The following is a 15954-nucleotide window of genomic DNA, read 5'->3' on the forward strand; positions in this document are numbered from 1 at the left end:
TCCCAGTGCCAGGGAGAGGGAAGCCTGTCAGATCTCAGGCATCATCTATTGGAGTTGTTACTTTAAGGCCGTTTTTAGAGATTTGAGGACACCTGTTTTTCTGGGCCAGAGCCCTCGGAAGGTTTTTAAATCTCCATCTTTCCATGGGGCTTGTTCCTATTCCAACCTTTTCAGACCAAACAAATGTGTTGGGTTTGGGCAAATAACGTCTGTGCCTCTAATTGCCATCCTCACGCTGGAAGGTTTGTGTAACAGGCAGGAGCCTCCAGCCAGCTTCCTTCTCATTGTCTGGAGCTTAAAGAAGTCTGCACAGTCGCTCCCAGGCTGTCAGGAGCAGGCAGGCTTCGACACACCGATCTTGGGAGTGAGATAATGTGTCATGGCTTTGGCTGGAGGTGGCAGGAGCCTGGCTGGCACAGCACGCAACGCAGCGGGGTGCGGGCAGGGAGCTGGGGGGCTGTAAGAGGACAGGGCCATGGGGATGGGATGGGATGGGATGGGATGGGATGGGATGGGATGGGATGGGCAACCTATGGCACAGGCAGAGCCAGGGAAAGCTATTGCCCCAGCTTGGGTTAAATCTGAAAGTGCTGGAGGGATCCAGCATGGTTTTGTACTTGTCGCAGATGTCGCTTGCTGTGCCCGTGGGCGGGAGGATTAGGGGTACAGGGGGTTTAAATGTGGGTCTGTTGGTGAGGAGTCTCCAGCATGGGGTTGGTGTCACCTGGCTGGGGCAGAGCATAGGCTCCGGCTGTGTACATCTGGGCCCATCCCAATCTGAGCATCCTCTTTGCCAGGAGCCCAGTCCTGGTTAATGGATGCCCTGGTCCTAGTTGGCAGCTGGTGGTGCTTTCCTCCTCCTCCTCCTCCTCCAGCTCAGAGGGACAGATGACCCCATCCCTCCCCATCCCTTCCCATCCCATCCCATCCCATCCCATCCCTGCCTATCCCCTTTGGAACCGTGTCCTTGTGAGGTCCCATCCAGACCCACCTGGTCTCAGTGTGTGACTGGCTTGCAGTGCCCTGAAAGAAACAAACCCATGGTTGACTCTTTCCCACTCCAGCAAGGAGTGCGTGTGCATCCATGGCTGGGGCCAGCTCCAGCCCCTCCTATCCTGCTCCCACATCCCTTTTTACAACCCACAGACAGGTGCCCAGGGTGCTGCAGGGGGAGGCAGCAGCCGGAGGGTCCCCAGCCTGGGCAGGACTGGGGTAGGGCTCCCCTTTTTCCCCACCACACCGGGTGACCAGACTGGGCATCGCAGCCACTTCACCATCTTCCACCAGGACCCAGCACCACCACCAGCATTCCCTGCCCACACCACACCTCAGCTGCTGGCCGGAGCCAGTCATCCCAAACCCAAACCGGTGGGAGCTGCTGTGCCCAGGCTGTCTGACTCCTGCTCTCCATAGTTGCTTCCCCAGCAGAGAGGCACGGCACCCATGAAACACGGCACCCATGGGGTGCTGCTGGCCCAGCCAAGGGGCTGCGGTGTCCGGCGCAGGCAGCGTGCGCAGCGGGGGCTGGCTGCTGGCCAGAGGCAACCAGCCCCTTTGTTTCCCCTCAGGAGTGCCAGGGATGATATTCCCTTGAGCTCACTCCATCTCCCACTCCTCATTGTGCGGCAGAGGTGGAGTCGGCGTGCTGAAGGGGCACTGTTAATTGTTAATTGACAAAATAGGAAGGGTGCTGGTTGTCCCCTGGGAGGGGGGGGTGAGGTTGAGAGGGGTGTCATGGGGAGGAGGCGACTGCTCCGGGTCCCAGGTTGGGAAAGTTGGGAGCCAAATTCTAATTCCCCAGCCTCAGATTTGCAACTTTGAAGCGCTCAGGCTTCACTCCCAGGGGCTGGGGATCACTCTCCAAGCCGGGAATCTGTCCCTCCCCTCCGACTCTTATTAAAACGGGCTTCAAAACACCACAGCGGGCTCGGAGCGTCGCTGGTAATTGTTGTGCAAATGCAATACTCCCTCCGAGCTGAGAGGCAGCCGGCTCCTCTCCCGGTGTAATGAGTCAGCTCGGTGAGCAGAAGGGGCGCGGGATTCATCTGGCACCCGGCTGCCTTTTTCTTGGTTAAACGGGTTTTCTGAAGCTCCATGGAAAGAGGTTCCTACCGCGGTTACAAACCACCACACAGACCTTGGGAGCGGGCAGGGGTTTCCTGGAGAACCCCAGTTCTGTAGCGAAGGGGATGGAAACGATGTGGGTTTAATTTTGGGTGGTCAGGAGCAGTGTATTCCCAGTCCCAGCCCTCAGGGCCGGTGTCGGTGAAGCTGCCTGGTTGGAAAACCCTTTGCAAAGCAGGAATAGGTCATCTGAACTTCCACTTCTTAGATTTGCAGAGGATATTGAAGGGACTTGGTGGAGGTGGCTGGCTGTCCCCTCTGCACCGGCTCCGGTGCTCTCACTGGCTCCTGTCTGTTCCTCACTCCTTTATCTGCACCTTAAGGAGCAGCTGAAACCAAGGAGGAAGCAGAAATAATCCTCAGACTCCCCAGGCTGGTCCATGGAGACTGGCAGAGTGAGACTGTGCAGGGCTGAAGCTGCTTTAGGAGGAAGGAATCGCAGCACCGGGGACCCCATCGACACCTCGGACGCGGTGCCTGCGCCCGGAGAGCCACGCTGCAGTGACATCGTGTCACCCAGTGATCCCCAGGAGCACCCAGGCCAGCTCTCATCCCTCTTGGCTGCAGGTTTAGGGAGCTGCAGCCTCTGTGCTGCTGCTGAGCGTGCCCAGGGACGGCTGAGCTGCCTTTTTAAGGTGCTGTTTGCAGTCAGGCCCTCGGACGCTGGCGCCGGGCTGCGGGCCCTCGCGTGACGAAGAGCAGAGAGTCAGAGATGGGGGGTTCTGGTTGTTCCCTTTCTGTTTTCTCTGCCTGGGGGGGCTGGGTTTAGCACACTGAATTCTCTGCACTCTCCCCTCTGTTTTTGCTTCCCATCTGCCGCGATGAGGACGGCTGAGCAGCCCACTCCTGGCTTTCCTAGCTCAGATCCTTTCCTGCTTTCCCATCCCAAAGGAAAGGGCTGGGGGCTCCTGCCTGGGGATCCTGAGCATCACAGCTCTCCCTCATCGAGTGGGGGGGACAGGAGGAAACACTCACTCCCCAAAGCCTCCCAGACATGGGTAACCATCCTCCCGTAGCCCGGGTGAAGGAGCCAGGGTGGAGGATGAGCTGCCCTGGAAAGCAGAGCCTCCTGCTGAAGATGCCAGCTCTGGGATGCCTTAGTGCTGGCTGGGAGCTGGTGCTGCTGCAGGGCTGGGATGGGGACTCTGAATCACTTCTGCTTTTTGCTTCTTTTTTTTTTTTTAAATAAAAAAACCCACAAAGCAACCCGAAGGGGCCCTAAAGCCTCTGAAGCATAAATGAAACATGTAAATTACGAAGGGATTTCCAGGGAACTTAAAACACAAGGCTGATGAAAGCACCGCGCTGGTGTTCCTCCAGCCTTTAACCCCCCCCCATCCTCTCCAGCCACCTCCATTGTGGGGTCCCAGCACCCAGCGTGATGATGCTGAGCTCCCCAGCTCCTGTCTGGGATGCAAAGCGGGGTCTGCACTGCTTTGCCCTCCCCCCCCTCCAGCCTGGAGCAGGCGGGAGGCTTTGGCTCCTCTCCTCGCCTCTGTTTTCTTTCTCTCTCCCCGCCCACAGAATTCCCATCTTGTGATGGAGCTGCATGACTTTGTTCCTGGACCATTTCCTGCAATTGTAGCTCTGCAGAAACCCGGCCTCTATTATAAGAAGTTAATGGGTGCAATGTGTAGCCTTGTCAGGTGGCAATTAGCTGGGGAAAGAGTTTTCAAATGGTGCCTGTTCGTGCTGTTCCAGCGTAAGTACGAGGAGACCTTTGCCGTGGGGATGGATGCGGGTCGCTTCTCCGAGCTGTACTGTTGCACAGATGCTTTTCAGCCTCTGGTCTCAGGAGAGGAGATATTTTTGTTCACCTAAAAAGGCCTCGCTTCCCTGGCCTTCAGCTGGTGGTTCTGGTCCCTGGTGCAGCTCCTGCTTCGCTGTATTTCAGATGTCAGCCGGCTTTTCAGCCCTGTAACCAGGCAACACATGGCAGGAGCAGGGAGCGCTTTGTTGTTCACCAAATTGTCTTACCTAGGCCAAGGCGGTGCCGGGGCCGGGGTGAGGAGCCCTGTGGCAAGCTGCTCCAGGAGCTCTGTGCCCCTCAGCAGGTGTCTGCTCTGCTCTGGTAAGGGCAGCATAGTCAGAGAGTGAGTTTAGAAGGAGGTCTTGTGATTTACCAGCCGGGGAGAGTCTGGGGGTTCAGTGTGACTGACGGGGAGCTGGGCTGTCCCTGCCCCACACACACAGACCTGGGGTGAGGGGGTCCAGCCCTGCGCTCTCCATCGGCTTGCAGTGATGCTGTGGGTGAAGAGCAGGGGGGCTGCTACACTGTTGAGGTACAACCTGGTTTAGGCTGTCCCTGGCAGTGAAACCAGTGGCGATGGCAGCCGCAGGTCCCAGCTCGCTTCCCGTGTGGGAGGTGGCAGCGGCTTTGCCCGCTCTGGTCTGTGGCACACAGCACTTGGGGATGCTCTGCCATCCTTGGAGAGTTCAGGGGGGTTTATCCCCCCAGTAAGTGTCTCACCTTTTCACTCCCCCAGCCCAAAGATCTTGTGAGGTGTCTTAACTCCTCTTTTCTCCTCTCTCTCCACAGACGGTTGATGATGAGGCGATGGCAGCATAAATGAAGATCAAGTAAGGAAGGCAGAACGATGCCCAAGGGTGGGTGTTCTAAAACACCACAGCCAGAAGATTTCTCTCTCAGCAACGACATGGTGGAGAAACAAACGGGGAAAAAGGTAGGGTGTTGGGTTCAGGTGCCTCCCTTGAGGGATCCTGCCCCTCGTGCCTGGTGTCGCTGAGCTGTCGCAGCGCTGCGTGCGGCGGGAGGATGCTGAGGGCTCGTATCCCCACATCAGACCTGTGCGTTGGTCCTCTGCCAGCTGATGGGTCCACGTTGTGTCTCAGTGGCTGTGATACTACACAGGAAGTTCTGCGGCTGCATAGAGCTTACTCAGCCGAGCAAGGCAGGAGTTGCTTCAGAAGATGCTCCTCCGTGAGCATTGGGTGGCTTTTAAGGCTTTGGAGACTGTGTTGCAGAAGGACCAAGTAACTTGGTGATCACACAAGTGGGTGCTGTGTGAGGGAGGAGTTTCTCCTCCCCTTCTGGCTGTAAATCCCATGTCTGGATGGGACCTTCTGGCCTTGCTTCACCCCCAGGCCAGCCCAGGAGCTCAGTGTGTGAGCGGCTCTGCTGAAATTCGGGGGTTTTAATTGAAGTGTTTGGGTGTTTAGGTGTTGGCTGGGTTTGTGGTGAGGTTGCTGAGATGCGATCTGAGCTCAAAGATAAAGGAAGTTCCTGCTCCTCTCCTTCAGTCCCACGTTTCCTATTTTGCTCCCAACGCTCTGCCTCTTCCCATCGCTTTATCCCATCCCTCTGGGCATGGGTACTTCCCAGTAAGTGGCTGTGCAGAAAGCTGAGTAGGGATGTTACCTTCAAATAAAGACAGAAGCCTACATCTGCTGTAACCTGCTGTGGAAACAGGTATCACTGCTTTCCTTTCACCTCCCTGCTCCGGTGTCTCAGCATGTCCCCAGGACTCTGTGCTGGTGCTGGGGCTGGGCTTTGGGAGCAGCTGGGCTTTGGGAGCAGCGGCAATGCCGCGTCTCTTGCTCTGCTGCTTCCACCCCGTGGTGATGGTGTCTTCTCCTAATGGTTGAGGTCATAATATTATTGACAAGAGGAGGAAAAGGATAAATAACCAACGGGAAAATCCCCAGCTTTAAATTTGGTTACGGAGCACGTTGGCATCGTCTGCCCCGTTCCCCTTCCTGCGTGTCCCCACCTGTGTGAGCCTGGTCCAGCGCTTTGCCAGGGCTTGTTGGAACAGGGCAGGAACTGGGAATGGAGGATGCTGGAGGAGAAGCCGCTGCCCTGATGGGTCGGGAAGATACCTGGCAAGCGAAGCTGAGCCCGGCAGCGCAGGGCGTGCAGACGCCGAGCCCGTCTGCGCCGTGTAATCCTGGCACTGTGGCTTGGGAGGGAAAGAGGATGGGTGCTGCCACCAACCAGCTCCCATTTGACTTCACCCGCTGGCGGCGGTGTAAAGGCTGCGTGTTATTTACAGAGCAGGTTTGCCGGGCGGCGCGAGGGACGCCGGGAGCGGGAGTTGTCTCCCGCTGGCTCAATAACTAGGACACAAATAATTTCATGCTTCCCATTCAGAGCCGTGCCGCGGGAGGACGGGCAAGAAAGAGCCTTTCTCCTCACTTGGTTCTGGGCCTCTCTGGGGAGGGGAAACTCACAGGGCTCTTGTCCTTCCGGGGACTGTGCTGCGACCCAGCCGAAGTGGCCGAAAACGCGACGCAGTGGTTAGTGAACTCTGGAGCCTGAGCTGGAGAGCAGTGACTCAGGGTAAAAGCACTCTGTCCTCAGACCTCCTCCTCCTCCTCCAGGGTGCTGTTGGACCTGCCTGTCAAGCCCTCTGCTGCTGCTTTTAATTTATCTTGCCTTTGTCAACCCTTCCAAAGGCCTGAGCCTGCGACTTGGCCCGCGCTGGCTGGCAGAGGCTCCCCAGGGATGGCAGCGAGCGGCTGCGGCACAGCCAGAGGGACCTGCGACCGCCGGGGCTGCACGGGGTGCGCGCGCGGTGAAGCCGTAGCTACTTTGCCGCTGGAGTGTTTCCCTCTCCATCTGCCTTACTCTCTGTGGTCGTTAGTAGCATTAACAGGGCATTTTCCTACGTTTGGGCTCTGAATTTGAGCACCCAGTTTGGGCTCTGAATTCAAGCATCCACGCGGGTAGTGATGAGGGATGCGGGATGCTCAGTGGTGCCACAGGAGCTGTGCCTGAACGCTTTACGGGGACGCTGCCCCTTCCACACAGGGCTGGTGCTCTGGGAAAAGAGATGTGAACCGCTGCAGCTCAGAGCTAAGGAGGAGAGGGAATTCCTAACTCTGCTCCCTGCCCTTCTGTGGGAGGGACGATTCGCTGGACAGATGTTGCTGGCGCAGTTGCAAGAGTGAAAGGGCTTTAAAGCTGGGTCTGTGTTGCCTTCTGCACCCGACAACCATAGATGCTTCGTTTGCTTTGCTGCCCTTGAGCGAGGAGCTGTTTCTCCTGGGGTTAGCAGCAGCAGCGGGGCGGCTGTCAGGCCCTTGCCAGCCTTATATGGCTGCGCACAGCCTGCCCAGGGCGGGCGTCCGGGGGCTGCTCCTGCCCGAGTTCAGCCCGAAGGCTTTTGTAAAAATACACATGCCATATATGAGTAACTTTCCTTTCTGGTGTAGCTCCGCAGATCCCCATACCAGAAGCAGATTACTCACGGCTTAGGCTGAGCAAAACACCGCAGCAAGAGTTATATCAGCCGTCCAAACCGGTTCCTGATGTGCCTGGGACTGCCGGCTGCGGGGCTGTTTGGTGCTGTGGGGCTGCACAGTGCTGAGGGCTGCATGGTGCTGAGTGCGTGCACGGTGCCGAGTGGCTCATGGTGCTCAGTACCTGCATGGTGCTGAGTTGCTCATGGTGCTGAGCGGCTGCCCAGTGCTTAGTGGCTGCACGGTGCTGAGGGGCTGCACGGTGCTGAGTGGCTCATGGTGCTGAGGGGCTGCACGGTGCTGAGTGGTTTATGGTGCTGAGCAGCTGCACGGTGCTGAGCAGTGGTAGATTTGCCTCTTTATGGGGAAACATTCCCACTTGCACGCTCTGAATTGTCTTTGCTGCAGCGGTCGGATGCTGAGCAGGACAGAACCTGACCCTTGGCATCAGACGTGCTTGTAGGAGCTGGCGGAGCTTAGCTGAGCACAAGGGGCAGGGGTGATGTTAGGAGAGGTGCTGCCCTCTCCCCCCTTGCCTGGGTGACAGGAGTGGTTCCCGTTACTGGGAGCACATGGACCTTGCTCATCCCCATATGCTGGGTCATGCTCAGCTGATTTCCACTGGAGCTAAGGAAGAGGCACACGGCCACACTCCTTGTCCATCACAATCCCCACAGCAGGAATACGTTTTGCTCCTCTTTCTGTCTTCTTCCTGCCCTTTAAAAAAACCTTTTGCTTTTCCTTCTCTGTCGTCTCCCACCATGAAAGGTGTGGGAGCAGAGGGTCACTTGGACACCGATGTTTCGGTGAGGAAGAGCAGCTGAGAGCGCTGGTTTTGTTTCGTGCTGCTTACTTCTTATGAGTATGGCAACCTCATCAAGCCCCAGTGCCCCAAGCCCCACCCAACCCAGCCTTGAGCCCTGCCAGGGATCCCAGGGCAGCCCCAGCTTCTCTGGGCACCCTGTGCCAGGGCCTCCCCTCTCCCTGGGAGGGATTTCTGCCTCCCAGCCCCTCTCCATCCCCCTCCTGCAGCTGAAGGCCGTTCCCCTGGGCCTGGCCCTCCCTGCCCTGGGCACCAGCCCCTCTCCAGCTCTCCTGGAGCCCCTCAAGGGCTGGGAAGTGGCTTGGAGGAACCTGAAATACTTTCAGCTCATTTTGAAGAACAAAGGGCTTTGGGGATGTCCATCCCCAGTAACACAAGTCTCTGCATAAGCGCTTGGCTGGGCTGGGAGTCGAGTTTTGTCTGTGTCCAAGTGAAGGCCCGGCTCCGGCATGGCTTTCAGCAGAGGTGGTGGCTCAGGGCCCATGTGTGGGCACTGACAGCACGGCCCTGCAGCCTGTGGCTCCCAGGACATGGGGCAGGGGGAGGCTGCGGGCCCAGCCTGTGAAATAAGCGGGATCTGGGCCCGGCCTGTACAGCTAATGGGAGCTGGGCCCGGCCTGGAAAACAAGCAGGAGCTGCACTCGGCAGTGCCGCTGGAAGGAGGGAATTTCCCTGCCTGGGTTTGTTTGTGGCTCTGCCATGCCTGCTTGTGTCTCAGAGAGGTTCTGCTCCAAGGAGCAGCATTTGGGCCGTGCGGTGTAGGCCCAGAACCACCTTCAGCTTGGACGTGCCATTCACGGCCCGCACGGGCGCCACCAGAGCCCCTTGCTGCTGAGAGACCTTTGTCACCACGGGAAGCCAGCACGGACACAGTTGGTGCTTCTGAGCTGTACACTGCACACATGCCTCATCAGCATCGTGGCGTGGTGTGGTGTGGCATGGTGTGGTGTGGTGTGATGTGGTGTGGTGTGGCGTGATGTGGTGTGGTGTGGCACCTCAGGAGCTGCTGGGCACCAGTTCCTAATGGATCCCTGCTCTGGACCACGACAGCCAGCAGCAACTCACGATGCTTCCTTGAACTGTAGCAAGCATAAGCTGAGGCTGCTTCGGTTACTCATATAGTAAATCTTACTAATAGCATAGTGTGAGAGTAGGGGGCTTTTCCTGAAGTCAGGGGCTGCCATCTGCCCTTTGCCAAAGCTTTTTTACTCAACACCTGCCAAAAGGAGCTTGTTCCCAGTGCCCAGCTCTCCCAGTTGCCTGTGCTCCCTGTCTCTCCCTTTCCTGGTGGCTGAGAGCCCCAAGCCTGGCTTACGCACCAGTATCCAGCAGCCACATCATTTGGGTTCGTTCCTCTTGTGAAACCCTCTCCTTGCACCTTTTGGGATGAGCCTGAGCTCCCTTTGAACATGAGCTGGCTTAAAAACTAAACCAGCTTTCGCTCGTTAAAGGAGCAGCCTTCTTCATTACAGAATTGGAGGTAATTAGGGAGATGAAGCCCAAATGAAGCAAATAAAACCGTGCACTCCTCTCCAGGAGCATGACTCTCTGAGCCAGCTTCACTTCTCTGCGACGGCTTCACAGGTATCCACAGCGCTGGTCGCTGCTTTCAGGGGGGTAGGAGCAGAGTTTGGAGCTGCTTTGCTCCAGTTAGAATGAAAGGTTCTCGTTGTGCTGTCATACAGATTAATCCTCAGAGGGTGCCAGGGCTGCTAGTGCTGGGATTGTGTTTTGCTGAACTCCCTGGCTTAGCAGCTCCGCATTGTACTGGGCACTGGTGGGGCTGCGTCTCGAGTGTTGGGTCCAGTTCTGGGCTCCTCACCATCAGCAGGACATGGAGGTCCTGGAGCGAGCCCAGAGAAGGGACTCACCAAGGGGCCACACAAGCAGAGCCCCTTGGTCTGAGTGAAGGGTTCCTCTGGAACCTGCGGGTGAAGCCTGGTTGCCAGACAGAAGCCGGGGGAGAGGAAGGAGCCGTGTACACAGTGACGCTGCCGTCTTGTGACCGCTGGCACTCGAGCCACCTGCCAGGCTGCTGAGGCTGATGCAGGCAGCATGACTGGGAATTTCAGTTAGATTTGAGTTTTCCAGACACGGTCTGGTGTGATTTAAGGCATTGTGATTCTTTAATTTAATCCAGTTTTTCGATCTGGAGCTTAGGGTCAGCTTTGCTGGCTTAGGGAAACTGGCCCTAGCGCAGGGCTGCTTGTTCCAGCCTTGTTTTTGGAGCAGTGGCACAGCATTCCAACCAGAAGCCTCTGCTTAAAATAATAGGGTGTCTCCTAAAGAAAAACCATGGGGTAGGACTTCAGTCCATGTGTCCTGAGCTCCTCGAGCCTGGCTGCACCAGCTCTCACTCTTGAGCTGAAAGCATCTTGCTGGTCTCAAGACTTGGTACTGTCACCTTGCTCAGGGTGTTTCTGCAGGGATGTTTTTGGGATGTCTCGTCCCACTGCTCACACCGAATGGTCCCCAGCATCACCTGCTTCAATAAAGCCCAAACCAATATGAGGGAAGGATGGCACTGAGCTGGGTGGTGAGGGTAACGTGCTGGAGGGATAGGATGCCATCCAGAGGGGCCTGGGCAGGCTGGAGAGGTGGGCCCAGGGGAACCTCATGAGGTTCAACAAGGCCAAGTGCTGGGTCCTGCACCCAGGTCAGGACAACCCCTGTTACCTGTACAGGTCAGGAGGTGAGGGAAAGGGCTTGGGGGGACGCGTGGGTGAGAAGCTGGACATGAGGCCCCGATGTGTGCCTGCAGCCCCCAAGGCCAACCCCATCCTGGGCTGCATCCCCAGGAGTGTGGGCAGCAGATGGAGAGAGGGGATTGTCCCCTCTGCACTGCTCTGGGGAGACGTCACCTGGGGTGCTGTGTCCAGCTCTGGAGCCTTCAGCACAAGGAGGACATGGACCTGTTGGAGTGGGGCCAGAGGAGAGCACAAAAATGATCCAAGGGCTGGAGCACCTCTCCTGGGAGAGCTGGGCTGGTTCAGCCTGGAGAAGAGATGGCTCCAGGGAGACTTTATAGCACCTTCCAGTCCCTGAAGGTGGCTGTAGGAAGCTGGGAAGAGCTGTTCCTGAGGGCGTGGAGCACTAGGATGAGGGGGGGAGTGGTTTTAAGATGGAAAAGGGGAGATTTAGGTTGGATATGAGGAAAAGGTTCTTCCCTCTGAGGGTGGTGGATCCCTGGCCCAGGGTGCCCAGAGAGGTGGGAGAGGCCCCATCCCTGCAGACATTCCAGGTCAGGGTGGATGGGGCTCTGAGTGACCTGCGCTAGTGGAGATGTCCCTGCTCCCTGCAGGGTGGGACTAGATGGCCCCCAAAAATCCCTCCTAACCTTACACATTCTGTGATTCTGTGACAAGGAGACGGGTACAAAGCACACACCAGTCTGTGCCTTGGAGAGCCCTGGACACTCCTCAGCATCATCTTGCACTCAGGACCAGGAATCCCTTCCCAGATGGTGCTGGTGGTTGTGTTGGGAGCTCCAGTTTGCCTTCACTGCCCCAAGGTGAACACTCCACTCTGGTGTTCACACGAGCTGGTTTCACACTGCGTGGTGCACCCTGCCTTGCTCTTCTCCAGCGATGGTGTGTCTTGGTTGAAGATGCCAACCCCCAACTGATGGTGGGGAGGAGAAGACAAGTGCGGTGTCGGTGGGCACGGTCCATCAAGGCTCCTGTTAACCTTCCCTCTTCTCTCTTCTCTTTCCAGGATAAAGATAAAGTTTCTCTAACCAAGACTCCCAAGTTGGACCGGAGCGATGGCGGCAAAGAGGTGAAAGAGCGAGCGACCAAGCGGAAGCTGCCTTTCACTGTCGGAACAAATGGAGATCAAAAGGACTCGGATACAGGTAAGGAAATGATGTTTCCCACCCCAGAATGTGAGTGTGTGGGGAGCGGGTGCTGAAGGGTTCTGGTGGATTTGGATGGGTCCCTGGGCAGCCTTGTGTAGCTCCAGGCCTGGAGGTTGGTGTCCCTGCCTGTGGCAGGGGGTTGGAGCTCTGTGCTCCTTGGGGTCCCTTCCAACCCAGACCAGGCTGGGATTCTGTGATTTGCTGGATTTTGCATTGAAGGGAGAGGTGGAATTGTTTGGTGTCGTGCTTGGGTGAGGGCACAGCTGTGGAGCTGAGTGGGTTTCAGGCCCTGGTGTCCTTCCTCGTGTGTGGAACGGGATGGAGAGGCGGCTCTGTGTGGGCAGCCCTTCCTTTGGTGGGGTCTGTCGCTGCATGGGCTGAGGAGCAGTGCTGAGCCTCCTGTCAGAGCCTGGAAAATGAGGGAATCGAGCCGAGTGCTCTGTAAAAGGAACAAAAATGAAGTGTAAAGTCCGAGCTGGTGTTATCTGCCTGAAGGAAACCCAGTACCTGTGTGTGTGTGGTCCTCAGGACCATGAGGATGTTGCGGTGACGGCTTTGCCCTGCTCTCGGGACTGCCGGGATTGCCTCGGGGGCTACAGCGTGACCGAGCGATGAGTCCTTGATACGTCCCTGGATTTTGGGAGGTGTCAGTGGGTATTTCAGCTTGGCTGCATCTCGTGGCAGGAAAGGATCAGGGATGTGTGGCTCTCACAGGCCGTGGATGTTCGTTGCTATGGAGAAGTTGGATGGGCTGTTGGGTTTGCAAAGAGCCAGTGCAAAGCTCCGATGTGGGGAAAGTAACATCTGTTCCCAGGAAATCCATGCTTGGAAAGGGTTCTGGCCAGGTCAGGATGTCAAATCCCACCGAGATAAAAGGGACTAAAAGTTGGGAACACGCTTAAAACCAAGAGAAGAGATGGAATTGCTGGTACCCCACAGTGGGTGTGTGAGGGGGTCTGATGTGGGTGCTGCACATCAGGCAGCGTGAGCTGTCAGCTGGTGCCCTGGGCTCAGGAGTTGGGGGGTGGGTTGTTAAACCTCACAGGTGCCACCTGGGACACCCAGCGCCACGGGGGCTGTTTTGGCACGGCTCTGGGTGCCATAGCAGCTCAGTCAGATAAGTCTGGGGCTGTCCCCTTCGAGGGAGGGTGGCCAAGGCAAGGCAGAGCCCATTACCCACAACCAAGAGCCCCTGCTGTCCATCAGGGGTGCTTCTGCCACATGGTTCGGGAACCTCTTTGAAGCATCACCCACCCTGCAGCCCCCCTGTACCTCCCTGCTGCCCAGGCAGAACTGCCTCCTGCCCCCACCCTGGACAAGGGGAACATGCTTTGCTTCCTCCTGCTCCCAAACTTTGGGCTCAGCCCTTGGGAGAGGCGGGATTGCCTTGTCCATGTTCTCCAGGCCAGCAGTGGAGGTGACAGTGGGTATTTCCGTGGTGCAGTCATGCTGGCTGGGCCGCTGTGCACAGGCTCCCGTGTCTGTCCCAGGGGAATTCTGCCTGGTATCCCACCACCACGTGAAACTGGGCTGTAAGGACATGGAAGCTGGGAGCTCCTTTTGCATGGGGGGGTTAGTTTGTCCCCCTGTTGCAATGGTTAAACAATACCGTGGATCCTCCTGCTGGTTTCTTGGGATGGCTCAGGGTTTGGATCGCCCATCTTTCCCCGCTTTGGCACAGGCACACGGTGTGTGATGCAGGAAGATGGGATGTGTTTGCCTCACATCACAGGGCTGCAGAGCCCACCCTTGAGAGCAGGCTGCAAACACTGGACCTGCATCTCTGTGTGCTCGCAGCACTTACCCTGAGCATTGCCTGTGCCTCCCAGGACGGCTTCTCTTTGCACCCAGGTGCTCCCACGAGAGACGGGTGCTGGGGGGGCTGCCCCACTCCTTGCTCCCACTCTTCCCCTAACCCTGCTCTGGCTGCCTGCTGCTTGTGTTCTGAAACCAAACAAGCCATTTCCCTTCTTGATCTGGTTTTATTCTGTTTTTTTCCTAATTGATCTGGCCCATCACTGGCTCAGCATACCCAGTCCCAGGGAAGCGCTCCCAGCACTGCTCAGGCTTTGTTTCCTACATGGAGACAGGCTTGCCATGGGCTGTGGATGGTGCTGCTGGCTGGCCTAAGGTGTGGGGTTTGGGTACAGCAGGCTCAGTGCTGAATCCTTTTAAAATCATCTCCTTCAGAATGGTTTCTAGAGCAACAATCCTGGCGCTCTGCTTCCTCGGAGTTAACTAAATAAACTGGAGTTAGGGGCCAAAAAAGGATTTGTGTAGAGCTGGGAGCCTCCAGACTCTCCCTGTTCCAGATCCAGCACCGTGGGAGCAGCATCTCTGTGCCCCAGACTTCTCCTTCCCTCTCCCTTCTCTCTCGTGCCGCATCTCCCCACATCTTCAGACGCTGCTGAGAGCCTACGTGCTGCCTGGCAGCCGCCAAAGCGAGCAGGGCCAGCTTTTCCCCCAGCAATTCCAGCAGCTGGGGAGGCTGCATGCGGGTGCACGTGCTGCACGCAAAGGAGGTGAGGTGTTGGAAAGGGAGAAGGGGGGGAAAATAGGGATATTAGAAGGATATTAGAAAATTGTCATATTAAGAAGCACGTGGAGGAGCCTCCTGTGGAGATGGTGGGAAGGAGAGGGACGGTCCTGCTGGGAAGCCACCTGCGGGGAGGTGACAAGGAGAGGTGGGCATGGGCAGCTGGCAGGGAGTGGGATGCAGTGGAGCAGAGTGGAGTGGGGCGCAGCGGAGCGGGGTGCAGGGGAGCAGAACAGGGCGCAGTGGCTCTCCTCCCGGCGCCGGTGCCTGCGGCGCTGAGCCGTGGCTGACTCACGGGCTGACTCAATGGCACCAGACTGCCGGCGTGGGGCTGGGCGCTCCCCACCTCCTGCCCAGGCTGCAGAGCAGACGCTTCACACGGGCGGGTTTTGGGGTTTAGGTTTGGGTTGGGGGTGGGGGGGGAGTTGTATGGTTTGGTTTTTCCCTCACGCTTCCCAGGTCGGCTGCAAAGCGCACGGTCCGGAGTGCAGGATGTACTCGTGCTGCGGACGGGGCCTGGAGCGGATGTCAGGCTGCTGGTCGTGTCCCTGGGCTCCAGCTGGAGCTGTGCTTTCCATTAGTCATCAGCAGGCAGAGTTAGGACCTAATGCAAACCTCTGACTTAGTCTTGGTGTGGGAGAGCAATCCCTGGGAGCGAGGCTGGGCCAGAACTGGGTGCTCACCGCAGTGCTGGGTGCCCACTGCAGTGCTGGGTGCCCACTGCAATGCTGGGTACCCTGCAGCCCCCCTGAAGGTCTGTGTGCTCTGAGGGTCCACATGCAGAGGTGAGGGATACGCTGGAGCCCAGCTTGCCTTTATGGGGCTGGTGATGGACTCTGGTGCCCCCAGCCCTTCACCCTGCACTGTTGCTCCTCAGGCTGTGCGAGACCTCGAGGACAGGTGCTGTGCATGTTCGGTGGCAGAATCAGGGGGTGTGAGCGTAGCTCGGTTCTGTCTGGGTCAGGTCCCAACCCCGCCCTTGCTAAATAACACCCAGGGTTAAATAAATGTCTTCTTAAAAGCTGGAGGTGCTGGAGTCCTGCTGGCTGCCGTGGCCAGGCAGAGCCTCCTGGTCGGTGAGAGCTGCGGACAGCGTGGTGCCCAGCCTTCCCCTCAGCAGCTTGAGCCCACAGCCAAACGCTTCACTGGTCTAAAGCTCCCCAAACACCAGCAAAATGCTCATTTGAGGGTGTCCAGCAGCTTCCTTGTCCCACCCTGAGCTCCCTCCCTGACCAGGCAGCAGTTGTACTGGGTTTGCATTGTGGTGCCCACAAGTTCCTGAGCCCCTGGATTGATTTGTTTAGCTGGCACCCAGACCCCTGGGGCAGCTACCACTGGCGGTGCTGTGGGTGCCCCTGCCGAGCACCCGAGTGCTCGGCCTCAGCACCGGAATGTTTTGCTTTTTTGGGGGAA

The 15954-nt window shown here is 57.5% G+C and overlaps 1 protein-coding gene across 1 annotated transcript in view; it reads left to right on the top strand.

The window, feature by feature from the left end:
• Window positions 1-15954, top strand: part of ANKRD11 (ankyrin repeat domain containing 11) — a 142671-nt gene that overhangs the window by 103412 nt on the left and 23305 nt on the right. Inside the window, exons 3-4 of the mRNA XM_084270186.1 lie at window positions 4664-4808; window positions 11864-12002. Coding sequence (XP_084126312.1) covers window positions 4722-4808; window positions 11864-12002 — 226 coding nt within the window. The 5' untranslated portion in view covers window positions 4664-4721. The remainder of the gene's footprint in view (window positions 1-4663; window positions 4809-11863; window positions 12003-15954) is intronic.

Source organism: Gallinula chloropus (assembly GCF_964237585.1).
Source record: "Gallinula chloropus genome assembly, chromosome: 13".
In the NCBI taxonomy this organism is placed as follows: Eukaryota; Metazoa; Chordata; class Aves; order Gruiformes; family Rallidae; genus Gallinula; species Gallinula chloropus.